This window comes from Astatotilapia calliptera, chromosome 20, assembly GCF_964374335.1.
Source record: "Astatotilapia calliptera chromosome 20, fAstCal68.1, whole genome shotgun sequence".
NCBI classification, from domain to species: Eukaryota; Metazoa; Chordata; class Actinopteri; order Cichliformes; family Cichlidae; genus Astatotilapia; species Astatotilapia calliptera.
In genome coordinates, this window is record NC_137441.1 from 21,525,765 (window position 1) to 21,551,599 (window position 25,835).

Here is a 25,835-nt window from a genome sequence, read left to right on the forward strand (position 1 = left end):
TGGCTGTGCTCTGCAAAATAGAGGCCACTGGAAACAATGATCTCCTCAAGATGGTTGAATGAAGAATTATAACACTATCATGTTATTTTTTTCCACCCTCCTAACAGAATTTCATTACATTATGACTTTTTGTTCCAGTGACACAACACAAAACTGCAGTTTTGCGTTGTTGGGAGCTTTTAAGGACCAGCCTTGAATCTTACAGATTTGATAAGTGAAGACTGGATGTGTAGTGAACAGAGCTCGGATAATCTGGACAAATTACGCAGGCTGCATCTGCAAATCAGAACCAGCTTTAGATTTGATGCTGGCAGACAGGCATGCATGTCTCAGGGTGATTACACACTAACACATTGTGATTAATTACACACATTTTTATACATTTTATTAACAAGATTAAAAAAAACATAGAAAAAGCAACAAAAAAGATACACCAAAAGAAATATTATCTGACACTGTATTTCTCTTTCTTTTATACACAAATTCTTGTCACCAAAGCTTTGAAAATCATTAAATGTAAACACAAATAAGCAATTAGAATTCATACAGTTTAAAATAAACATGGATATCCAGATACAGTTAATATAATTAACAATATAACAATTATCATACACGTGGAAAGAAATGTTCTCACAGCATCATTTATACCATGGAAGAAAAAGAAGCTTTTCCACCATGGATTATGCAATTTCATTCTTCTTGAGGCAGTTAAGGTTAGAATGGCAAATGAAATACACAGAAAATAACATATGCAGCTAAACTATTTGGCATTGATACAGTGCATGAATACAGAAACGTGGCAACAAAGATTTCAGTGCGAATACATTGTTTAAGGCAAGACTTTACTGATTCCACTGGGAAAAGATCTCTTATGAAGCTATCCATCAACTGGTAGGTTTTGTACGAAAAAGCTCCCTAATTGTTCTTAAGTGAATAATTTCTTAGCTGATTTGAAACATGAGTGAAGATTTTAATAAGAGAAGAGAGAGACACAATCTTCCCTTACTATTTTCTTTTTCAATGCAGCAAACCTCTTCAAACCTCTTCAAAGTTCTTCTGTGCTCCAGTGTCAGTCTTTTGCTCACTTCCAAATTAACCAGTCATTTCCTACAGATGTCAGTCACCTTACCACTGCCTCCTGCATGTTTTCTCCATTCAAGGCTGGTAGTCATCATAAGAGTCTTCTGTGTGAAGAAAGAAACTTGAAAAGGATGCCGAATAAGTGAAAATGATGTCAAAGTTACCCAATTCTGTCAAATGAGAAGTGCTTTGCAGCTTTGCATGGCTCACAGCTGAACACAGTCCACAGTGATTTAGTCACGTGCAGCTACTAAAACAAGCTGGTTTAGTTCATCTCCTTTTAAGTCAACCATTCTTTAAACCATCTGTCTTCTGATTGGCTGCACCTCATAAACGTAAGGTGTGGACAGCAGATTGGGACTTCAGCACTCTCAGCCAAAATGATCATATTACTATATAAGAAACACCACCACCACCACAACAACAACAACAAAAAACACACACCAGAATGTGAGAATAGAAATCCTGCCTACTGTAGCGCTCCTCTTACACCAGACAAACATGCATGTACTTACACATGTACTTCATTAGTTAACACAAAACAAAAAACAGGCCTGGATCTTCATACTCATTACATTCACAGGGTTGCATGATTAGTAGCCTTTCTCTAGCTGCTAACCTGTTTGCTGAGGAAGCATGTGGCAGCCTCCGCTGTTGTCACAAACACCCGGTGGTCCAATCTCGCCCGGCTGACCTGGTGTTCCGGGGATCCCAGATGGCCCCAGCATACCATTTTCTCCTTTGGGACCTGGGATTCCCAGCTTAGACTCACCAGGAGGTCCTGTGGATACACATTTTAAAACAGTAATACTACATTTTATTTTAGGTGCTTATCAAAACACTCATGCTACGAGACAGTCAAAAACAAGGAGTTTATCATTATTCATTATTAGCACATATAGCAACGGCTGCTTTTCCAAACAGCTGAATTCTTCTGCTGGTTCACCACAGGGTTGTTGTCTCTCTCCTCTACTATATTTTTGTACACTAATGACTGTCGCAGTACACAGGCTAACAGGCATTTCATTAAATATGCAGCTTACAGTCATTGTAAGCCTTCTTCATGGTGAAGAGGATTCCCATTGGCCTGTTGTGGATGAGTTTGCTTCTTGGTGTGATCAGTCATTCTTAAAGATCAACACTTTGAAAACTAAGGACATGGTAATTGACTTCAGGAACCATTCCCCCCATTCTGCACTGACAGTAGTAAATGGTGCAGCCATTGAACTGGTGGACAGTTACAAGTATTTGGGAGTTGTTCGTTATAAGGCTCTGTCCTTTGAGTCATGTCTTGCTGCTACAGTGAAAAAGGATCAACAACGAGTGTACTTTTTAAGGAGACTGAGAGGTTTTAACTGAATGATGACCCTTTTTTATAAAGGTTTTATTGAATCTGTTTTAATGGTCTGTATCATTGCTTGGTATGGTAATGTGTGTTTGAACAATAAGACCAGACTTAGTAATCTGGGTAAAGTGGCTGGTCAGATTTCAGGGAAGTCTCAGGTCCAGCTTGTGGACTTTTATAACAGGCAAGTGCTGTGGAAGACAACCTCTGTCATGTTGTGTTCAGACCATCCTTTCTTTAATAATTTTCAGCTGCTTCCCTCAGGTCGTCAATATAAAGTGCTTGGAGTAAAGACCAAGAGACAGAGTGTCTTTTGTACCTGTTGCTATTGTCATGGATAATAATACTAAACATAAGGGTTGTTGCCATTACACATTGCACTTTGTTGATGACAAAATTTGGGCTGTTCTCTCTGGGCTTTTTAAAAAATATATATTTATTTATTTTTTTGTGTGTGTGTTGTCTTTGTTTGTTTTTGTCTTTCTGTGTATGGACAGACTGCAAATCAACTTCCCACTGGGGACAATAAAGTTACCATTGACCATTGACATCATTTCAAGTTTGGTAACTTTGAATGTGTGTGTGCTTTTATTATGTTACTTATACAGAGGTACCTGCTAATCCCTTGACCCCTGGGTGACCCTGGACATTGGACCCTGCATCACCTTTGTCCCCAGGCACACCTTTCCTTCCTGCAGAGAGGGAAGAGACAAATCAATGTGATAACTTTGGTTAAACATCAAACTGTAAGTGATGTTTTGCTTCCAACAAACTATCTACTAAGCTTACCTTGCTCTCCTGGATATCCAGGCCTGCCAGGTGTTCCCCTTGGGCCTACACGACCCTGTGAGCCCCTCTCACCCGGTGGGCCCTTGGGCCCTGGTATTCCTGGTTCCCCTGGAGGCCCCACTGGCTCTTCAATTGGAACTGGCTTACGACCGATCTCGTTAATGAACATGTCGAGTTTTAACACCTCCTCTGAAAAAGCAAAGAATAAAAATGTTTTGGCACTCTTATTGGACTCTTCCTCACAGTGAGGAGGGCAAACAGCACTGCAGACAGTATGCATTTCTGACATGCTTGCTTTTAGAGTGCTTACTATGTACTAGTTGTTCACAGGCCTGTGTGACCAGTTGGTAGATCATAGCCATGGACTGAGGTTCTCCCTGTAAAAAAACAGAGTTACAAACTGTTTGTCCAGATAAAGTCAATTGAAAAGAAACTGAAACATTTTAGAAGGTATTTAAAAAGAAGATCAGATGCCATTACAGCTGATCTATATGAAAAAAAGAAGATAATGATGATATAACACACCTTTTCTCCTCTTTCCCCTTTATTACCTGGCAAGCCCTGTAGTGTAGAGTGTAAAGATAAATAACCAGCTGTAAGGACAGGTCAGACTTTTATGTGATATTTATTTCCTAGGTCTTACCGTAGGTCCCACAGGACCTGGGGGGCCCCTTTCTCCTATAGGCCCTGGGTATCCTGGCATTCCTTGGAAACCCTGTTTAAACATGATAGATAGAATATGCTAGATGCATAAACCTACAGTGAGTCAGACACAAAGTCCTGATAGCAAACAGTTTTATTATACACACACCACATGTTTGATTGACTTTACTTGATAAGGTCAGGACACATAAAAGAGCAGCTCATTACACCTCACTAAGGAGGTGAAGAACCGTTTCCCAGTGGTTCCCCTTGGAATTGTTAGTCTGTTTGTCTATCAATCCCACTTCTCAAGTCCACTTTCACTTGCGTAATTAAATAACATACTGCATTAGTTTTTAAAAAAGTGTACTGTGTAATATGTGTAATAACTACTTTTTCTGAGTAATGACCAAACACTGATCACAACAGAGAGGGGAAATACCTCCGACATGCACAAACATTTGACCACACAGCATGCAAATCATTTGCAACATATAACGTAACGTGCATGTAATGTCTTTGATATGTTGCTTAGCAATGGTGGTGACTCTCAAAGTGGAGCCAATGAGAATCCAATGAGTATCAATAAGAGAATTGATAAGGAATTTAATTAAAGTGATACCAATAATTGAATAGGAATTGCTAAATTGGTAACAACTTCAACCTCACTGTATAAAAAATAAAAGAACCAAATGAACAGCAGTTGAGCTGAATGTTGTTTTCTGTGTTGAACTACAGTGACCGTATTTCATTTCAAAGTTTGATTAAACAAACCCACCGGCACAATGTACATTTCAAATTCCTTTAATTTTTTTTTTTTTTTTTTTTGTGTCCCGTTTGGATCTTTAGCCATCAGAATTGTTGTCTTAAGGCCAAGAAAGATGCCAAGCGGATTTATTTTACCAAGTGGATCATCATGGCCTTGCCATATTGGTCCATTTGATTGACCTTTATTATAATTATGAATTTATTTTATTTTCAGTTGCTACAAACGGGACAGACATGACTGGGGGATAGGACAGGGAGAGAGAATGAAAGAAAGAGAGGGAGAGAAAGAAAACCAAAGGGGAGAAGAGACGGTGAGAAGGGGGAGAAGAAAGAAAGAAAAACAAACAAAAAAAACAAAACACCTGGGTCACCTGTATGGAGAAAAAAAACAGAAGAGAAAGCAAACAACAAAGAGCAACATAATAAAAAAAAACGGCACCATCACAATAAACTAGCTAGCAGTAGATATCAGTAGATACTAAATAATAAACGATATTGTGCAGCACGCAAGATAGACAGCGTACAATGTGCTTTGAGGCAGCAGCCAAGAAAGCTGTAGTCCGCGTCTGTGAATACCCATGTGTACACCTGTGTGCATACCTGTGTGGATCAGCATGCTTGCATTCCAAAGGTTTCTCCATGTAACGATCTGCTAGGGAGTGTGGGGGAGCCACAGCCCCGTCCTCCAGGGTATGAAGCAGGTATGGAGGAGATCAAAACTCCAGACATCCAGAGGTCCCCAGAACACAAGAGACCAAGGAAGACCAACAGAGGGGCAGCCGCGCCACTGTCCCAGTAAGAGCTGAGGAGAGTCCCAGATGAGGGCTCACTCAGCAGCCGCGGAGCAGAAGCCAGGGGGGGTTGCAGTGATGCGCCCGTGAGCTCCGCCGGCAGCCAGCTGTGCCTGAGTGACCGAGCCCCAGGCCGAGAGGCCGGGGGCACCCCACCTCCGAAGTGGCCCGAGCGAGCCCCAGGCTCCAGGCCCCGATAAGCGGCCGCCAAGGAGTGAGCCGGTGTGTACCTGGACGCCCACCCCCAGACACAAAGAACCACCAACGCACCGACACCTGAGGGAGTCCGCCACTGGCAGGGGAAGTGGTGGGTGGAGATAGGCCTCCAAACCTTGGAGGGCCTAAGATGTCCCCAGAGAGGTGGCGTCTGATACCCAACCTGACATATAGACACAGACATACAGGCACACACAGACACAAACATCCATCCCCACCCTCATGCTCTCATATGCACTCACTCCACACTCAACCAACATGGAGACAGACATAAAGAGACGCTGTACACACGATCACACTCCCCAAGCGTACTCTACGAACCGGGTCTAGGTACCCTTGCCCCTGGAGGGGGGAACTGCACCCAGACCCAGGTGGTGTTACCCTTTTTCCTGCGGTGGGGAGAGGCAGACCGCCCCGACTCCGCAGCAGCAGGGAGGCCCCACATTCCAGACCGCAGCTGGACGGCCAACTCCTCCTAGCCCCCCCGCTCCAGCAGGCCGCAGAGAACGGGGGTGAGAGAAGACTCCAAACCTCCCTCCACCCGCTCATTGTAGTGTTGATGCATGTGTGTTCTAAGGTGCATTTAAAACCCAGGAGGGCATGGAGCTACCTGCCAGAGAGCAGCAGGTAAGCGCATAGCCCCTCCTGCTAGCCCTCAATGTCTACGTGTATTCAAAATTGAGAGGTGGGCAACGACGCCAGGGGTGAAGTGTACACCCTGATGGTAATTTGGACTCTGTGTATCGTGCCCACCCCCAAGATCCTATATGTATGTGTAATGAGAGTGTGAGTAATGTGAATGTCTAAGTTGTGGGATAAAATTGAGGCAGAGGCAGCCAGAAGGGGACAGAGGGGGGGGGGGGGGGGGGGGGTAGCCTCCTCTGCACCCTGGTGACATACCCCTACTCCAAGGCCCTGCATGTGTGGGTGGTTGTGGTGGAGCGGGAAGAGGGAGGCAGCTGGAGATGGGGAGGGAAGGAAGGGAGGGGCAGGTGACCCCTCCCTGGGGCCAGCTCCCCCGCTGACCCCAGTAGGCACTCCCATACTCCGCGACCCGCCAGGGAAAGGGGGCCCAGGCCCATCCAGACCGGGGCCCAGCGCAGCAGCGCCCCCCGGCCCCACAGAGCCCGGGACAGTCCACCCAACCCCACCACAGAGAAAACTGCACTCACCCCACCATCCATTCATCTTCCAGACTACATGAGACAATAGACGCCCAGGCTGAGATCTTCCTCCACCTCTCCTGTATCTCCCCCTCCTGCAGAGAGTTCCTGAGGAGAGGAAAGCTCCTGCAAGATGTGACAATCTCCCCCACCAGTTGAAGAGCCCCCCAGGGGCTCGACGCACCGGCGGCACCCTGCGCCAGGGATGGGCCCCCATGCACCCACCCGCCCACAACCCCGGCAACACACAAACCAGGACCCAAGGCCCCGAGGCCCGGCCAGGGCCCCAGCCCAGAGACGGAGCGCCCCCAGAACCTCACGCCCATCCCGGACGCACCCAGGGGCAGACAGGCTACCAGGTCAGTAACCCACGTCCGTCAGCACAGACCCTCCCCTAGCCCCGCTGCACGCAGCCACGAGGAAACAGTCACCCGAGAGCCAAAAGAGCCCCCACCCGGACATGACCGCTACCCCGGGTTGAGCCCCCCCAAGGAAGATGCCTCCGGGGAACCCCCCTTTAATTTTAAATATGTTCATATTGTCTATTCTTATTTAATTCACTTAATATACAGAATTCACCTGCTTGCTGCTTACATGCTACTACTGCACATTCACCTAATGTATATATTATATATGATGTTCTTCCTCCCCCCCCTTTTTTGCACAAGTCGAGGAGCGTGTCAGGTTACATTTCACTGTGTGTTATACCTGTATAACTATGCATGTGACAAATAAAGAACCTTGAACCTTGAACAAAGATACTTTGTCCTGAGAGTGGTGCTAGAGGACAGCTTGTGTAGTGTCTAAAATGGAAAAGGTTCGTTCACAGTCTAAACTGTTCCCTGATGATAAGATGCACTTTCTCAAACTCAGTGTCACTGCCCAAACTTAAAATTGGCAGCAAAGGCAAAAATGCATACAAACAGATGAAGATGTATTTACGCTTTACCCTGGGTCCAGTGATGCCGGGTGCGCCCATGTTCCCTTCCACACCTCTGATGCCCTGTGAGAGATGTAGCAGAGAGATGAGGACAGAAACAGAGCTCAGCTTGATGCATTCTGTGCTGACTGAGATCAAGCAGCTCACCTTGGCACCTGCGATTCCCTCCTCCCCTTTTTGACCTGGTGGTCCTGGTACCCCCTAGAGAGACAGAGTAGGTTGAGACAGAGAGCTGTTAGAAGCAGATGGTTAGGTTCTGGTGACTCCATTACTTCACTTTAAACTTACCTGCACTCCCGGTCGCCCAGGATCTCCCTTCTCTCCCCTTGCTCCTGGTGGACCCTAAAGAAATTAATACGAGTACGTTTTTGCACAATAAACTATCCACATGGATGCACATACATTTGTTTGGCAAAGCTTTCACCATAGTTACTGTATTGGTACACATTTAACCCTCTGGGTTCGACATTATATTATAGTATTTTTTTAATGAGTGTACGTGATGTGTTGGTTGTATGTTTGTTGTTTGTTTTGACATACTGCGAATCAACTTCCCATCAGGGACAATAAAGTTACCATTGACATTGACCATTGACAGATGGGCGAGTCCAAATGACATAGTTTGAAGTGCAGACTTCAAACTATATACCAGCTTTTAAATAGTGTTTATATCCCATCTAAAATTCGGGTTATGATAAATAATTTTCAGCATACTTTTTCCTGAGTACTGTTGTCATGTTTAGTGCAGGAAGAAACCGTAAACACTGGACTTTGTAAGGACAGTGCTTCCCTTGCAGGCAAAAAAAAAAAAAAACGACAAAAAACTGTGTAGCCGGACACATTAGGTTGTGCTGAAAAGAAATGTTACAAAACAAGGCAAAGTAAACCGTTTCTAAGGTGAAATATAAAGGTAAAATCCAAAGTAGTCAAACACAGCCAATTATACCCTGGACCCCAGAGGGTTAAATCTACCTTTTTGCCCTGCATTGTAATGCCTCGTGGCCCGATGCTGCCCACAGGTCCAAGGCCTCCCTCAAGTCCAGGATTTCCTGGAGGACCTACTTCTCCCTGAAAAAATAAATAAATAAATAAGAGACTAATTCAAAGAAAAGTGAGACTTACAGGTAGATGGTTCTGGTTTCAACAAACAGTCTGAGATATTATCTATGTTATGTTCTCATGTTCATGAGTCTGATTAAGTTCCCTTCCACTGTCAGTTGCGCATTGATGTAACACTCATTTATTGTGTATTGTGTATGCGTTAGTCCCAGTAGGGAAATTACTCCTCTGCATTTAACTCTTTCACCCAGTGAAGCAGTGGGCAGCCACCAATGTAGCGCCCGGGGAGCATTGTGTGGGGACGGTACCTTGCTCAGGGGTACCTCAGGGTAGCCGTTCCAACCTTCAGATCATGGGGCAAACACTCTACCTACTGAGCGATCCCTACCTACACTGTGACTGAAACTACATGGAAACAGCTGTTCAACAGCTGCATTTGTATTTTTTTAGCTGATTCTTTGCATATTTTCTTCAGGGAATATTTAATCGTTAAAAAAAAAGTAATGCCTGTTTGCTAAGTCTCCTCTTGTGGCAGGAGCAGCAGGGTTTAAGCTGTTCAACTTCTCAGGCAAAATGAGAAAAACCTGACTGTTATACACAAACTTCTAAATAAAGCCATGACTGCATCTGAAAGGTCTGAATAAAGCTTTCAGCTCACCTTTTGGCCATGTTCTCCTTTTTCACCTTTTTCGCCACGAGGGCCTGGCTTCCCCTGGGAAAGAAGACAAAGAACTGAGTGTTTAACAGTGAGGAATCATGCAACAAGTACTCTGGGTGTGTTTGAGGTGACATACAGGTGGTCCAGGGGGACCAGGAGCTCCAGGGACGTCAGAGGAACAGGTACATGTGTACGCAGGGGCAGGGCAGCTCTCCTCATCTCTCTTACACAGACACAATAATAAAGATATTAAGTGAGCAAATTTACACTGCTCTTAGAAAGGTTCTCTCAATGTTGCACCACCACTTGGTAAAAAAAATCATGACAGCTATATGATTTTTTTGTGAAATAATAAGGGTTGAAGAAAGGTGAATGTAAATATTAGCACACTGACCACTCCAGGCAGGTCACAGCAGGTATCCTCTGAAGCCCACGTGGTGTTACAGACGATTTCAAAAGACTGCAGCTGAAACTGGAAGTGATGAAGAGCACAGAACAGACATTGAATACAGGACAGAGGAAGTGATCATCCACAGTTTTTAAAGGTATGTTTAGAGTGCATTAATAGGCTGAGCTAGAATTAATATCAAAGAATGTTAAATACCGGGGCTGAGCCACTGTTAGGTCCTCGGGTCTTCACCAGTTTTCCCAGCATCTCAAATCCATCGGTGGGCAGGTTGCCTAGAGGACGGGCTGGCCTCTCACCCACGTGCTGACAGTCCACAGACAAGGATACACTCACCTGGCTAACAGAAAGGTGAACCTGCCAAATGGAAGAAAATGTGCCGTTTAGGCGTCTGAGGTCTAAGTCATCATATCTACTAACACTAACCCTACCTCACACTTTGGGAGAGTCTTCCTCTCACAGTTCAATGAAATGCAGTGGGGTTAAGTTAAATGATGATCCTAAACTGCCCATCATTAAAACAAATGTGAGAGTGGACGGTTATCTCTCTGCCAGCGACCATAGGGCGCTTCTCAGCGTAGGGTAGCCTATTTTCCTAGTTTTACATTCACCTTGTGGAAACTGCCATAGAACAGCCTGTGGACCTGTGGCTGGTCAAAGGTCAGCTCCTGCACTTCACCTCTGTAGTCCAGACTGAAGTATAACAGGTGCTTGGTGGTTGCTGCAAAAACACAAACACACAGGATAATAAGGTCATCATTTGTTATTTCCCGTAAAAGCCACAATAATGAGCTTAGGGAGGTGAGTTTACAGAAATGTGTTCACTTCTGTTCTCTGTTTTTGTTAAAGAACAATGTAGACGATTAAGGGACTGCAACAAGTCCAAAGACATGCTTCCAGTGCAGGAGGCGGGAAGGTGCAGGCAGTGTTACTCACGGTCAATCACCACTCCCATCTTTGGCTGGAAGTCATTGTCTGTGAGCTGCCAGAGAGCAAAAGGCTCCCTGGGTGTATCCTGCAGCATTCGGAAGGCAATGCTGATGGTGTGCTCTGGGGAGAAACCTGCGGGGTGGATAAACCTGGAAGGATGGCAAGACAGACCGCAAGATTCACTTTTTTCTATCACTGACTAAACACATTTCTGTGAAAGTTTACATAATTTTCCTTTCCATGCCTGAGTCTCACAAGGACAGGACAAAAAAGGACCATGTGATGTTAGGGTTGGCTTATGAGACATGCTACAAAAATTTTGAAAAGCATTGCATTAGTGTCTATGTCAGTGAACTGGTGTTTACTCAAATTAAAATACAATGACAAAGAAAAGGTGGAGGACTGAAAGAAATTCTCACTTGGTGCTCTGTGTCAGTTGGACGTCTCTGTACAGAGTGTAGGTGGGGAGCGTGTTGAAGACAAAAGGCTCGGCTGCCACTCCCTCCACCGATGAGTGAGCTCTCTGAGTCAGACCAAAGGCTTCCATCATGTTGAACCCTAAACCAGCACAAACGTAACAGAAACACAGTGTGGTGCTTCCTTCGTAGTTGTTGTTGTTTGTTTTGTTTTTTTAAAGTTTCAGTTTAAAGGGAGGACAGCGTGTCTCACCTTTAACAATGCTGTTTCTGATGGTGACTTCAGGGCACACTGCAACACAAGAGTGTAAAAGTAGGCAAAAGTACTGCTGTATGCTCGGGTTTTATTCAAAAACAGTGTGTGCACACAGTCAAAGGAGCTTGCAAAGAAAAGCGTCTGGACTTCTTTAAGTTACTTGAAGTATACGATTCAAATGAATTGAATCGTATACTTCGTATACTTCAAGTAACTTAAAGAAGTCCAGACGCTTTTCTTTGCAAGCTCCTTTGACTACGATGACCTGGATGACTGAGAACCTTCACAGACACAGTGTGTGCACACACCAACTTCCTTAGAAATATTTCTTAGAAAACTTATTGTTTACAATTTAAAAACAAACGTGATCTCCATCGTATTAAAAAGCTTTGCATATCAGCACCACAATCATTAAAAAACTATGCCCATTCTTACCAGAGGTCAACACTTTCACTTAATTTCTTTTTATATTAATCTTGAAGTTATTGTTTATTCCACAACTTGCTTCCGGTATGATGGCGCCTGTGTTTGGCTTCGCCGCTGCCGGGTGCAGTTTGTCACGTTCTATCGTCGTGTTTTTTTCTCTACTCTGCTGTTTTTTATTTGTATCAATGATGTTCTGGCTGCCTTGGTTTATGATCGTTTGACGCTGTTATCAATCCGATCTTCATTGATGGCCCAAGATGTTCCATCTTCCTCCTCCTTTGGCACTTTCTATTCTCCGCACTTTCCCCCGCACTCCTTTGGCACTTTTCATCTACCGCCAGTGGCTGGATCCTCGGCCAGCGTTCTCAGCGTTCCCCGTAGTTCACGGAGAAGAAGAGGAAGGAGATCAGGTATCCAGGTGAAGCTTAGGCTTTTCTGGCGGCGGGGGCTGATTGGAAAGCGATGTCGTGCGGGTTTTGTTACCTACGCTCAAAACAGCTCCATAGAGAGGAATTTGTTCTCCACGGCCCTGCTTGGATATATAGGGCCTGGCTCTCCGAGACCGTGCTACCTCAGAAGGGTTCAATCCAGACTCTCCTGTTGACTGGCTTTTCATCCCCTCGGTGAGTGGAATATACGAACGTGAAGGCTCTAACCTCGAGTATTTACGTCCTTTAACTCGAGCTTCTCCTAATAATGATGCTCTCACCCCGCTGACTATGGCGCTCTTTAATGCCCGATCTTTGACTAATAAATCGTTTGTGCTTAACGATTTTATTGCTTCTAATAATCTGGACTTCCTGCTTCTGACCGAGACCTGGCAGCGGGGCTTGGACTATTCGTCTCTTATTGAAATGTGCCCAAATGGCTTTTCTGTCATCAGCCAGCCTCGGGGTTCTGGTCGTGGAGGAGGTCTCGCGGTGGCATTTCAGAGCCGTTTCAACTGCCGTTCAGTGAAAGTTGGACACTTTCTTTCTTTTGAATTGCAGCTCATTAAAATCGGTAGTAAGGATCCTTTTTACTGTGCTGTGGTGTATCGTCCACCCGGTCCTAACAGCTTGTTTTTAGCGGAGTTTAGCGACTTCCTGTTCTCTACTATGAGGTTGTCCAAATTGCTTTTAGTGGGGGATTTTAATATACATGTTGATGATGAGTCCGACCTGTTTGCCAGAGGTTTTATCAAAATTATGGATTCTTTTCATTTTACCCAGCATGTGTCCGGCCCCACACATAACAAAGGTCACACACTGGACCTTGACTTTACCTTGGGTTTGAATATTGATTGTATTTGTTCTAAGGAGATTTTTATCTCTGACCATTATTATATTCTTTTTAACATGTCTTTTCATGAGCCTATGTCTCCTGTTCACCGGACAGTTATGTCGCGCATTATAAATTCCTCCACAGCACAGAAGTTCTCAGATGCTTTTAATTTAACACTATCCCCACAAAACGGTGTTGATTTCTCAACAGATCTATTTAATGATCATTGTCTTTCGATCTTAGATGAAATCTGTCCGGTTAAAATGAGACCTGTGCCTGTTTCCAAGTCCCTACCTTGGCTAAATGACAACATCCGCTCTATAAAACGTAATTGTCGTAAAGCTGAGCAGTTATGGAGGAGAACTCATTTAAATGTTCATCTCCTTTACTTAAAGGATCTTTTAGCCTCTTTTAACAATGCAATTAGAGATGCGAGGGCTGCTTACTTTTCTCAGTTGGTTGCAAAGAGCAGAGGTAATCCTAAGGTATTATTTGACACTATTACTGATATCATTACTCCTGCTCCACCTGCTGCCATTATTTCTTCTAATGAAGACTGCGAAACATTTCTTGCTTTCTTTTTAGAAAAAATTAGCAATATAAGTAAAAAATTGTCCCCATCAGCATCTGCACTGTCAGTTCCCACGCCAGTTCGGCCTGTTGTTTTAGAAAGATTTTTACCTGTTTCACTATCCGAGCTGGAAAAATAGTTAGTGCAACAAAAGTATCCTCTTGTTCACTCGACATTTTACCCGCATCGTTATTCAAAAATGTCTTTTACTCTATTGGTCCCTGTATGCTCACTATAATTAACACCTCTTTGGGATCTGGCAAAGTCCCTGCTTATTTTAAAACTGCTGTTATACACCCCCTGTTAAAAAAGCCTATGCTGGACCCATCTCTCACTAGCAACTACAGACCGATCTCAAAAATACCATTAATTGCTAAGATTTTAGAGAAGATTGTGGCTAAGCAGCTTACAGCAGTTTTAGACAAATATAATATCTTTGACAAATTTCAGTCTGGCTTTCGTAGAGCTCATTCTACTGAAACAGCCCTTCTTAGAGTTTCCAATGACATTCTGATGCAAAACGATGCAGGTAAGTGTTCTGTACTCCTAATGTTGGATCTCACGTCGGCCTTTGACACTGTTGACCATTATATTTTGCTTGATAGGCTGAAATACTGGGTCGGTGTATCTGGGTCTGCCTTAGAGTGGTTCTCCTCGTATCTCTGTGAACGATACTCTTCTGTGGCAGTTTCTAAGTACAGGTCATCTTCTCCGTCCCTGTCCTTTGGTGTGCCACAAGGTTCTGTGCTGGGGCCCTTATTGTTTTTAATTTATTTACTTCCTCTCCAGCATATTTTGAGCCCTTTTGAGGATATTTGTTACCACTGCTACGCAGACGACATCCAACTATATATATATCTTTTAAACCTGAAGATGCTTCTAAGCTGCGGATTTTAAATGTGTGTCTGGAAACCATCAAAAGTTAGATGGCTGACAACTTCCTCCAACTAAATGAAAATAAAACTGAAGTCCTTGTATGTGCTCCAGACAGACATGTACCCAGCATAATGAATGCTCTTGGTCCCCTTTCAACGTTTGTGAAATCGTCTATCAGGAACCTAGGAATAACCTTCGATCCTGCTCTTACATTGGATATTCACGTCAAATCTCTGGTTCGGTCTTGCTTCTATCATTTAAGAAATATTTCTAAATTGAGCCCCATAATATCTCATACTGAACTGGAGATTGTTATTCATGCTTTTATTTCATCACGACTGGACTATTGCAATTCACTGTTCACATGTCTAAACAAAAGTTCCCTGGAGCGTCTGCAGATTGTCCAAAATGCTGCAGCAAGGCTTCTGACGAAAACATCGAAATACTCACATATAACGCCGTTGCTTATACAGCTGAACTGGCTCCCTGTCGAATTCAGAGTCCACTTTAAGATTCTGGTTCTGACATTTAAGGCTCTTCAAGAACAAGCACCATCATACATCATTGAACTCTTACAGCCCTATGCCCCTAGTAGGTCTCTGAGGTCTTGTGGTCAGGGCCTACTTGTTATTCAGTATACGAGACTGAAAACTAGGGGTGATCGAGCTTTTGCTACTGTGGCCGCCAGACTGTGGAATTCTCTTCCTCAGAACTTAAGATCTGCTGATTCACTGATTACTTTTAAAAAACAGCTAAAAACACATCTTTTTAAAATTGCATTTTGTTAACTTTTGACTGTACTTTGTCTTTTTAATCTGTTCCTATACCTTGTAAAGCACTTTGTGATCTTTTATCTAGAAATGTGCTATATAAATAAAAGTTTACTTACTTACTTACTTAACTGCCCGATTATCAAATGGGCCCCTCCTTCCTTCTTTTATTCTGGTTTGTCATTCTTCACCTTTAAACATATTCTAGGTTAAACGTTTATTATTATTATTATTATTATTGTCTAATATTATTATTATTCAATTTTTTTCTTTGTGTTTTTGTAATTTCACCACAATCTACCTCAATACCGCATTTATATCTAAAAATATGGAAACACGCTAGCTGTGAATAGCTGGTGTGCACATGTCTATTTACAGTGATTCAGTCACTAACATGCAGTAGTAACAATAACAGTGTCTAGTGCACATGGTCCGTGAATCCGGTGGTAACTTTGACGGCACCCCTCTGATTTTTGTGCGCATACAGGTAAATGATAGTGTTGGTGAAAACTGATTGCTGCACAGGACTGGAACATATTATTGGTGGGCTATTGCCTTTCAGCTGGAGTTTGATTCATGCAAAGACAGAAACACACACACACACACACACACACACACACACACACACACACACACACACACACGCACACACTGTGACTGGGGAATCTGCTGAACTCGTGTGTTAAATTCAGCCCAAAATATTTCATAGGCTACTCAGAAGAAGTTGAAGATAAAGTATACGTGGATCTAAAGATTTACCTTCATTGTGGATAGGGTATATCCGGGGATGGATGGAAATTCGGGCTGGAGCTGCAGCTGTAATAAAATTGCATTGAAATTATTTATATAGAATAATATATTACTGTTCATACATAAACTCTGAATTAAATTAGTTTTTGTGTTTGCTGGCCAATGATCATCTGTGTTTCTGAGAACATGTCAGACCTGTGGGATGGAGGATGGAGACTGCCGGGCCCTCTGCTGAGCCGAGAAGAGAGTGCACACTGATGCGATACAGAGTCTCAGGTTCCAGATCAGTGAAACAGTGGCTTCTGCTGGACTTACTCACAACTTCTTGCTTTGATTGCTTGTCTATGCACACATGCACGACAGAGTAAATTGCCAGCAATCACTGTATGTTCTGTTACAACTAATAACTCACATATAATATATTTATATTATATATATATAATTATTTTCATATAAATTATGAAAATAATTTCATATTTTTTGGATGTTTGTCACACTTAAATATTTCAGATGATGAAAAACATTTAAATTAGACAAAGATAACACAAGTAAACACAAAATGCAGTTGCTAAATGAAGGGGTTAATAATTAAGGGAAAAAACCCTCCAAAGCAGGTAGACAGCAGCAATTCATGGTTCTATTTACCGCAGCAAGTCTTCTAGGTCCTGAAGCAGAAAAACAGCTCCAGATAATACATTACCACCACCATGCCATATCAAAAAGCACCACTGAACGACACAGGAAATCATTCGGTCTGCATCCCAAGTCTGCAATTAATCAGGCCTGAGTGTGTTTAGTGAAACTCAACTCAGCTTTCCAAAAAATGTAGTTAGTTACAGTTAATTCATGATTTAACAAGAGGGGCAATCTTTTTTTTTTTTTTCCACAGGACCAGGGAGGTTTTCCTAATCTATGAAATCATCATTTAAAAACTGCATTTTGTATTTACTTGTCTTATCTTTCTTCTAATATTAAAATTTGTTTGATGATGCAAAACACTAGGAAATCAGGAAGGGGGCAAACACCTTTTCACATCACTGTAGACATGATTACAGAATACCTTTTACATCCTGGATTACAATACGATATCCATCAACGGCAGATACTGGTCTCCATGACACACAGATACTGGAGTGGTCTGACCTGACCACACTCGCACTGCTTACCCGCAAAGTGGCTAGAGAGACAGAAAAAAAGGAAGAAAACAAGCAAAAAACAAAAAAAAACAAAGCCAAAGAATGTCATCTGCACACTAGCATGGACAATAAACGTAGACACAGTGCACCCAGTAATTTTTGAACTTACAACCAAGTATCAAGAGCAGTACTGGTATTGTACTGGTACTGGCTGCTGTCTCATTGTTCAGAGAGCCCATCATTATGCAGAGAAAGGAATCTGCGTCTCTGGACCAAAATGACTGTACGTGTAGTGCTGTAGAAACAATACTGCCCAAAAACATATGCATATCCCTCCTGTAAGGGTAAAGTAATGGGACATTTGCACTTTTTGCATGTAAACCTGTCGCTCTTCACTGGAAGTTGCACTTGAGCTGTCTTGACATCTTTCCCTTGTTTGACTCACCAGTTTTGCCCTGAGCTGAACCGCTGCCTCCTTCTCTGTTGTGGTACTCAGCAGTGACCAAGATGCTGTAGCGCGTATCTGGCTGCAGTGACTCCAGCATCACCTGCTTCTCTCCACCAGGGACCAGCACCTGCAGAGAACAAACAACACTATCATCCCAACACAGTCAGAACTCATTTAAAGTTTTGGGACTTATGGAATTCTGACACATGACAGCCGGCTGAAGCCCAGAAGAGGTGAAGATGTAATGACTACGACCCACTCACAGTGTGATCCTGGCTATCAGCTCCAGTCAATGCTGTGTAGGACACGCGATACTGGAGGACATGAGCATTGGGAGGTACCCAACTGATCACCATGCTGACGGCAGTCTCATCAGAAACCGTGAGGCTGGTTGGGCCTCCACCAGACACTGCAGCAACATCATAGAAGAGATAAAGTACCACAGCTAACGACACTTAACCCTCACTTTGTTCCTTTATAGGAGGAAATTATTTTGGCAGCAAAGCAAAGTGTTTTTTAGACAATAAATGTAAAGTATAACAGAGAATTTGATACTTTGATTTGATACTTTAACCTCACTACATTTATTTCATAGCTCAGAGTTCTAGTTACTCAAAGATGAGAATTTAGATGTGAAATTTAACCTTTAAGTGACTAGTACTTTGAGAACTGCCATCAATTACACAATGAAGTTCATTTACTTACAGGTTATTGTAGTAGTAATGCTATATTGTACAGAATATGACACGAAGGGCTGCTGACCACAGAAAAGTAAAAGGTAACTGGGCCTAAAGACTAACAGGAGAAAAACAAGCTTTCTGTGATTCTATGATTTTTATTTCTGTGTTTTTGTGGTAATCTTGGATATCTTAGGTTGTCTCATTACTGTCACATATGTCCTATCATTAAAACACTGGCTTCTAACAACTAACAGTGTCTCAAAAATAATGTAATAAATAAACAAATAATATGGATGCATGACTCAAATGCATGACTTTTAACTTGTGTATTTTTTAGGCTGAACACTGCTGCTAATGTGACTAAGGTAAATGGTTTCATCAGGCTTGCCCTTCCTGAGTTTGAGAAATGCTCAGGATCAGAAAATGTGTGACTCACAGGTGCTGTAGCGTATGGCCACAGCTTCACTCTGAGCTCCATCTCCATAGAGTGCAGACAGTGAAATCTGATATTCTTTATCATCCTCCACCCCTCCAAGAACTGCTCCTTCACTGTCACCACTCATACGCAGCTGAAATACACAGCAGGGACACACAGGACAACAGTTTATATCGTATTTTTTAATTCATAATATGTACTCCAGCAATCCAATAATTTTCCCCACCTGTCTCAGGTCGCCTCCACTTAGGGAGATCCACTTAATGAGGTAAGAAACAACATCATCAGCTGCAGCTTCCCAGCGCACCATGATGTCACTGTCTGAGAAATTAGTTACCCTAAGGTCTGAAGGAGGAGGCACCTTCACTAGAAGAAAAGAATAATGTGTATGGAAATAAAAAAAAAGAGAGAGACAGCTACATTATGACATTTCTCATTATTAATCAATAACATTTACAGTACTGTGCAAAAGCCTTGAGCCAAATGCTGAAGTATTTCTTTGGACATTATCTGTTTTTTCACTCCTTTTTAGTCCAGTTTTTGTACCTGACCATTTTCTGAGGAATGCTTTGTTTTGTTTTGTTTGTGGAACCACTCAGCACTGACCTACCAATCATTCAAGAATTTAAAAGCATCTAACGCAAGTGATGAACCAATACTGTGTCTGCACATAACAGAACACTTGGGAAAGAACCGATTTTTAATCTTTAAGCACTTTTTTACTAGCAGCCTGCAACAAAAACACACCATTTATTCCCATTTCCTCAGTTCAATCTATGGAAAAAGAGCAAAGATAGCAAAGATTGCATCAACAAGTTTATACCCAAAAAACTATTAATAAAAAAGACAACATGAAGTCAGTTTGATCTAACAAATGTAGCCTAAGGTGATGCCTTCATGCCAAAAACAAATATTTTGTCTCACGTGTGGTGACGTTACTGGTGAGCGCTGCAGACAGGCCTTGTGCGTAGTGAGACTGAACAGAAATGAGGTATCTGGAAAGAGAGGAAAGGTTCTGCACCAGCACTGAGTTCACTCCTGTCACTTCCACCTGGAAGGATATTTAATATATATCAATGACTGACATGGCTGAGGCAGCATTTCATTTATCAAACATTTTGAACTGTTAATGCAGTAAATGGGACAGAGTACAGAAGCTTCTGTACATTAGTCTAAAGTACAGAAGCTACACTTTACTTTATTAACTTTACTAAACCATTAACTATCAGAGAGAAACTGCATGACTGCAAACATGACTCACTTGTCATATCAGCCTATTTGGAGCACAACACTGTGGCGGTGGTAAATTACAAGTGGTAATTTAGTATTTGGCAACAAGATGTCAGACCTCCAATAAAGCACAATTCTTTGCACAATATTCAAGAAAACTGTCCCCACTAAAGATGGAAACATCTTTCATTACTTGAGGCACAACCACACCATAGAGTACAACCAGGTTAAACAAATGACTCCACTGAGCATCACTAGTTAGACTCCATATGGCAGGAAGAGCACACTTTTACTGATGAGTTACCAATGGTAGTAAAAGTGAGCTTTTAGAAACTGGTTAAAAAACTTGAACCCAGATACAACATGCCATTTTATTAGGTGCTAATGAAATTGAAATTGTGTAGTCTCCTGAAGAGTTACAAGGCTAAGTTACCTATCCTTTAAGACTGGCTTGTTTGGGAAGGTACCTGCTTGACATCACTGCCGTGGTTGGTGCTGTAGGTGATTCTATGGCCGGGGACATCCCCAGCCCCGGGCACCCAGCTCACCTTCATCATACTGTGGGTGACCATCGGGAACTGAACACTCAGTGGTGTTGGGAGGGGGACTGCAAAGTAAAAAACGAAAGCAGAAGAACTTTGAAAGTGCACTCAAGTGTACTGAAGTAACTTTGGAAAGGTACAGTTACCAATGTCTATATTACAGAAGGCTGATCTTTGACCATTTTAGCAGAGGAAACAATGGTAGAGTGCAGAACGGTGGAGAAGGAGAAACGTTAAAATAGGAAATCATAAAGACACAGTGTAAGTGAAAGTGAAAAATCCGGTCTTAGACTGTTTAGATAATGTCTCACATGTGGTGGTAACAGCAGTGACAGGGTCGCTGGGTTCCTCCTCATAAAGCGCATAAAGAGTGACAGAGTAGTCTGTGGCTGGCAGTAATCCTGCCAGCTCCACCACAGTTTGTTCTGCACCAAATTTCTCCTGCAAATACAGAAACAACATCATTCATCCATCTCATTACTGAGCGCAGTGCTTTGTACTGGGACTGTATCTGCCAACATTAGTGTAAGGCTGAACACTGATGTTGTGATGTGGTAATAGGCCACTAGCAGTCAGTAGTCTAAAATGACGGTGAGTTATTGAAGATGAATGTTTAGGAACAATAAGCTGCAATTACAAGGTATTACTTTTTTCTGTATCATTAACCAGCAGCAAAATATAGTCAACACATTCTGTCATCACCTCCTTGGCATCATCAGGCTCTCCGTGGCTGAGTGCTGAGTACAGGATCAAGTACTGTGTTGCGCCGGGTGCAGCACCCCAACTCACTTGCAATGTGCTGTAAGATGAAGGAGTCACTTTCAAGTTGGCAGGCATGGCCAGTGGCACTAAGAGGAAAACAGACATGTCTTTGTAGTATACACACTTTTGAGTACTTTGTTTGCTGAGTACACATGGTGTGTAAAGTAACAGTGACAGCAACCAAACTTCCATGGGTGTAGCTTTAACTTTAACTCCTTTAAATAATGAATCACATGTGTAACTGTACTATTATAACCTCACTATGATGCTTGTAGTATATGTATGTTTTTTTCCCTAGATGTGTTATTCAATCTGGATGAAACTTACTATATAAACTGCCCAGGGTACCAGTATTATTAATATCTATATAGCTTTAGGGAATTCTTTTTATAACACTAAAAGCTGTTTTTGCCAACTCACTATATAATTGATATAATGAAAATAACATTTGACTGTTCCTTGTTATCAGCAGAATATAATTTAAGGGAATTCTGCTGACTACAGCAACTTCATACTTACTGATACTGTAGCACCTATGACAAAATTACCACATTTCATAAAGGATGGAGCTGGAATTACTCTACATTTGTGCTAACTTTCTATACCTATCAATCTTTAGCACCTTTAACACTGATGCTAGTCTTACATGTTGTGACAGTCCCTCTGAGCGCTAAGCCTACGTTGTCCTCATACACGGGAAAGATAGAGACGTGGTACAGAGTTTGAGAGGAGAGGCCTTCCAGCAGCACAACAGATTCTGAGCCAGGTAACACCACCTGGAAACAAAGCACTGCTTAGACTAATAGTCTGAAAACATATCATACATAAGACGTGACATACATATGATCGATCCGACAACTAAACCCAAAGAATATGTAGCAGCACTGGATAGTATTTGCTGTTCCTCTAAACAAGGATCTTATTGTTGCTGGACAGACATAGCACATGTTACATGTTCTACACATTCTGGGGGTTTTTATACCTTATGAATCATCTAGGAATATACATATATACATCTAGGAATTTTTGTAATAGCAGTGAAGTTCATTTCTGGACCTGGAAATTGTAAAATCTTCACATTGACAGTTGAGATTTGTTTACATAACCATCCTTGTGCTTTAAACCCATATGGCAACAGTGCCTGTGAACCAAGCAGCAGCCTCTGTGGCTAGAAAGTGAAAGTGAATGCTCCAACCCCAGAACTGAAGTCCAAATAGCAACATGAGACAGGCTTCAAAACAGGGGAAAAAAACCTTGTATATCAAAAATGAACAGACCACGATATCATCCACAGCTCAGGAGAGCCCTAGCAAACAGTTACAGGTTAAAACCGCCTTTTTTCACATTCATCTCTCAGTCAAGTAATGTAGAACTTTAAACCACATTCACATTCATAACAGGAAATAAGTCAGAGGCTGAAATGTTTTATGTATCAGACAGTAAACAATGCTTTTTAATAAGGAGTTAATAGGATACTTTTAAAGTCAGGTGGTTGCTCTTTTGTTATGTTCAACATTTAGCTAGCCCCTACCAGCATTAACATTTATGCCTCAGCTCAACCTTCTCATCCAGATATGATCACAACCATATTAAAACAATCACAAAGATACCAATAGCAAAAATGCTAAACTTGATGTAGAGTGGTGCCTAACCCCATTTTTATTTACAGCATGTGAAAAGAGGCAAGATGCTAACCTCCTGTGGACTCTGACTCTCAGCACTGTGGTACACAACTCTGTACTGTTGGACCGGCTTCACAGGATTGGTCCAGTGAAGCTTCACCTCTCTGGAACCAAGTTCTGAAAACCGGAGATCAGTAGGACTGGGGTAGGAGAGGGTCGGATCTGCTGTGGAACCAGGCTCCATTCCTGAACACACAGAAACACAGAGCATTAAATCTCCAGGAAACATCTGATGCCATTAAAAACAACTCAGTTTAAGGCAGAAAAACATAGATAGCTACAAAGATGGGTGGCATACGCTTTGTGATGCCACGCTCCTCTATCCTCCCGCACAATATGTGGACCAGGCGTGCCACCAGCTTGCTGAGCAGAGGGAAGTCATTAACATTGTAGACATTCAGATCCACTGGCTCCGAGGCCACTTGTCTCAACTCCGCTTCATCAGCGTTCTTTACACCTGAATAACACCAAGTTGTGCGTTAGTTTAACCAGCTAAGGACATAACATGTTAAAATAAGTAGTGGAACCCCTTCTGAATCTAGTCTAATGGCTAAGTAGTTTTAGTCTAAAGGCTAAATTGAAAAAAGGAAATCACTTGACCTGCTCTACTTGCCCATCTTACCGACAGCGATGATTTCAATGCCTGCATTTTTCAGCCGGGTGGCTGCAGCAATGGCATCATCCTGAGATTTCCCATCAGTCAACAACACCAGAAAAAACGGAGTGTCAGATCTTGCACCCGCACTGGACCTCATGTTCTCCTCCATGACATGGAGTAGTGCCTGACCTGGAGACATGGTTAGACACTGACAAATGCACGGTACACATGCAGTATCAAACAGCATCAGCTGAGTGTGTACCTGTAAATGTGTTTCCTCCCTTATATCTGAAGTTCCTCACTGCCTCCAACAGCTGCTCTTTAGAGGTGAAGTTGTTAAGGTGCCATTCTGTGCGTGGGTCTCCACTGTACTGTGTCAGTCCTAAAACAAAGATTCTAAATTATACATGATTTTATCATCTATGTTAGTTCATAACAGACAGAATCAAAAAGACCGCCAAGTTCTTCTCTGAGTGATCCATTTCAATATGTCTGTGCTTTAATTGTCCTTACCTTTTGTTGTCACCTCATAAACAACAAAAGGTTGTTTATGATGCTGGTTTTACAGCATTTTTTATGGAAATAATGGGTGTAAATAGTGTTGTTGCACCTTATATGAAGGCAGCACAATATGATAAAGTGTTGCACACATCAGGGGATGATGACATGAAACCTTGGCATGGTAAGTAAAAGTCGATATTTTAATAACTTCATGCACAAATGGGAACAAGCCAAATATTGATTTGACTTGTCTCTGTTTGAGCCCTGTGATAGCCTAGCAGCCTGTTCACAGTGTCCCCAGTCTCTCACCCTATCACAGCAGGACTTATTCAAGATGTTTACTGTCATGTACACCGCAAAACACAAATAGTTACGCAGAGCAATGGAATTCTTACTTTGCGGGTTCCCTTCACATGACTAAAACAAAGTATCTGTATTATATCTGTGACCTTGACTTTATTAACAGGTGAAGAAGAAGATGAATGGATAGATGTGTCATGGTCCGTGGTCCTGTGTGTGGAATGTGTGATGCGCGGGTAGCCACACCCCCAGGCTGGGCCGTCACCGGCACACCTGCTCTCCATCGGGGTGATTACCTGAAGAGCTACTTAACCCGGCGCTGACGGATGCTCCACGCCAGTCCGTTAATCACCTCTCTGTGGTAACTAGACTCCCGCGAAAGCGTTGCATTAATATCTTGTTGGAGCTGCGTTAAATCTGCTTACTTGTGTCTAGGTTTCGATCCGGCATTCAGCATCTGCCACCTGCCTGTCCTCCTGCTCAATTGGATCACCCGGTGCATCATCTGGCCCATCCACTACCTCCACGGATTTCCCTCTCACGGACTTCCCTCCCCAGCTCCCACGGTCCCGCTCTAATCGTAAGCCAACTGGTCTAACTCAGTTTTGATGTGTTTCCTCCGCTTCCCAGCTCCCTAGTAATCTTCTCCCCTTTCTGTTGCAGCCTCCCACGGACCCGATTCCGGCTTCCTCGCATCATTGTTTCCCCGGGTTTTTTAGTTCCTCGTTTTGCTCCTTTGGTTTTCCCGGGTCGCCTTTTGTTATTATAATAAAGTGTCCTTTTCTGCTAGCGCTTGAGTCTGCATTTGGATCTTTTGTGCACGCGCGCCGCGGCGCATGACAAGATGGATATTTCGTTTGTATGAAACATGGTAGAACTTATTTTATCTAAACAAATAAACACATGTAACATTAGTTGGGTGATTTCTGGACCAAAAAATTGAATTCATAAATGTTCACAAAGGATGAAAATAAACCAGTAATATGACACATAGCAGCTCATACACTAACCACTAACAGGGAGGAGCAGCGAGCCTTGGCTGCCATGTGGGCACATTATATAACCCCGTTCTCCTGGTCAGCCTCTTCCCACATGACGGTCAGATGTAAAATATCGCAAACGGACTTTGAGAAATGTAGGATGGAAACTTTATATAGACCATTAATAATAAACAGTTAATTCGTAGTCAAGTCACCGTTAGTTAATAGTTTATTACTATTAATAATCTATGAAATACTGACTAATAACCTTTATAAAATGGTTAATAGCTGATTTGTAAACAATGTAAACAATACCTGGATGGTTACAGTAACATTTCAACATAAAACTATAAAACTTTAATAAAGACTGCGCAGTGCAGCAATAAACGTTGCATGATGGCTCAATAGCAGTCACTGTAACAGCT

The 25,835-nt window shown here is 42.6% G+C and overlaps 1 protein-coding gene across 4 annotated transcripts in view; it reads right to left on the bottom strand.

Moving 5' to 3' along the window:
* Positions 1 to 359: 359 nt before the first annotated feature.
* LOC113013986 (collagen alpha-1(XX) chain) overlaps positions 360 to 25,835 on the bottom strand; it is a 43,368-nt gene continuing 17,892 nt past the window's right edge. For 2 of the 4 annotated variants that reach the window (XM_080295701.1, XM_080295700.1), the window contains exons 8-42: positions 23,892 to 24,011; positions 23,654 to 23,818; positions 23,330 to 23,488; positions 23,045 to 23,217; positions 21,996 to 22,125; positions 21,290 to 21,435; positions 20,899 to 21,028; positions 20,513 to 20,652; positions 19,740 to 19,866; positions 19,042 to 19,181; positions 18,816 to 18,948; positions 17,963 to 18,108; positions 17,697 to 17,826; positions 17,176 to 17,292; positions 16,311 to 16,457; positions 16,125 to 16,181; positions 11,457 to 11,495; positions 11,207 to 11,345; positions 10,794 to 10,936; positions 10,469 to 10,578; positions 10,056 to 10,214; positions 9,846 to 9,923; positions 9,588 to 9,674; positions 9,452 to 9,505; positions 8,707 to 8,802; positions 8,023 to 8,076; positions 7,882 to 7,935; positions 7,744 to 7,797; positions 3,858 to 3,929; positions 3,740 to 3,775; positions 3,525 to 3,591; positions 3,215 to 3,403; positions 3,040 to 3,117; positions 1,700 to 1,861; positions 360 to 1,201 (exon numbers count right to left, since the gene is read on the bottom strand). In XM_080295701.1, coding sequence (XP_080151827.1) covers positions 1,101 to 1,201; positions 1,700 to 1,861; positions 3,040 to 3,117; positions 3,215 to 3,403; positions 3,525 to 3,591; positions 3,740 to 3,775; positions 3,858 to 3,929; positions 7,744 to 7,797; positions 7,882 to 7,935; positions 8,023 to 8,076; positions 8,707 to 8,802; positions 9,452 to 9,505; positions 9,588 to 9,674; positions 9,846 to 9,923; positions 10,056 to 10,214; positions 10,469 to 10,578; positions 10,794 to 10,936; positions 11,207 to 11,345; positions 11,457 to 11,495; positions 16,125 to 16,181; positions 16,311 to 16,457; positions 17,176 to 17,292; positions 17,697 to 17,826; positions 17,963 to 18,108; positions 18,816 to 18,948; positions 19,042 to 19,181; positions 19,740 to 19,866; positions 20,513 to 20,652; positions 20,899 to 21,028; positions 21,290 to 21,435; positions 21,996 to 22,125; positions 23,045 to 23,217; positions 23,330 to 23,488; positions 23,654 to 23,818; positions 23,892 to 24,011 — 3,932 coding nt within the window. In that variant the 3' untranslated portion in view covers positions 360 to 1,100. The remainder of the gene's footprint in view (positions 1,202 to 1,699; positions 1,862 to 3,039; positions 3,118 to 3,214; positions 3,404 to 3,524; positions 3,592 to 3,739; positions 3,776 to 3,857; positions 3,930 to 7,743; positions 7,798 to 7,881; positions 7,936 to 8,022; positions 8,077 to 8,706; positions 8,803 to 9,451; positions 9,506 to 9,587; positions 9,675 to 9,845; positions 9,924 to 10,055; positions 10,215 to 10,468; positions 10,579 to 10,793; positions 10,937 to 11,206; positions 11,346 to 11,456; positions 11,496 to 16,124; positions 16,182 to 16,310; positions 16,458 to 17,175; positions 17,293 to 17,696; positions 17,827 to 17,962; positions 18,109 to 18,815; positions 18,949 to 19,041; positions 19,182 to 19,739; positions 19,867 to 20,512; positions 20,653 to 20,898; positions 21,029 to 21,289; positions 21,436 to 21,995; positions 22,126 to 23,044; positions 23,218 to 23,329; positions 23,489 to 23,653; positions 23,819 to 23,891; positions 24,012 to 25,835) is intronic. The other 2 variants (XM_026155261.2, XM_026155260.2) reach the window with 2 other exon arrangements.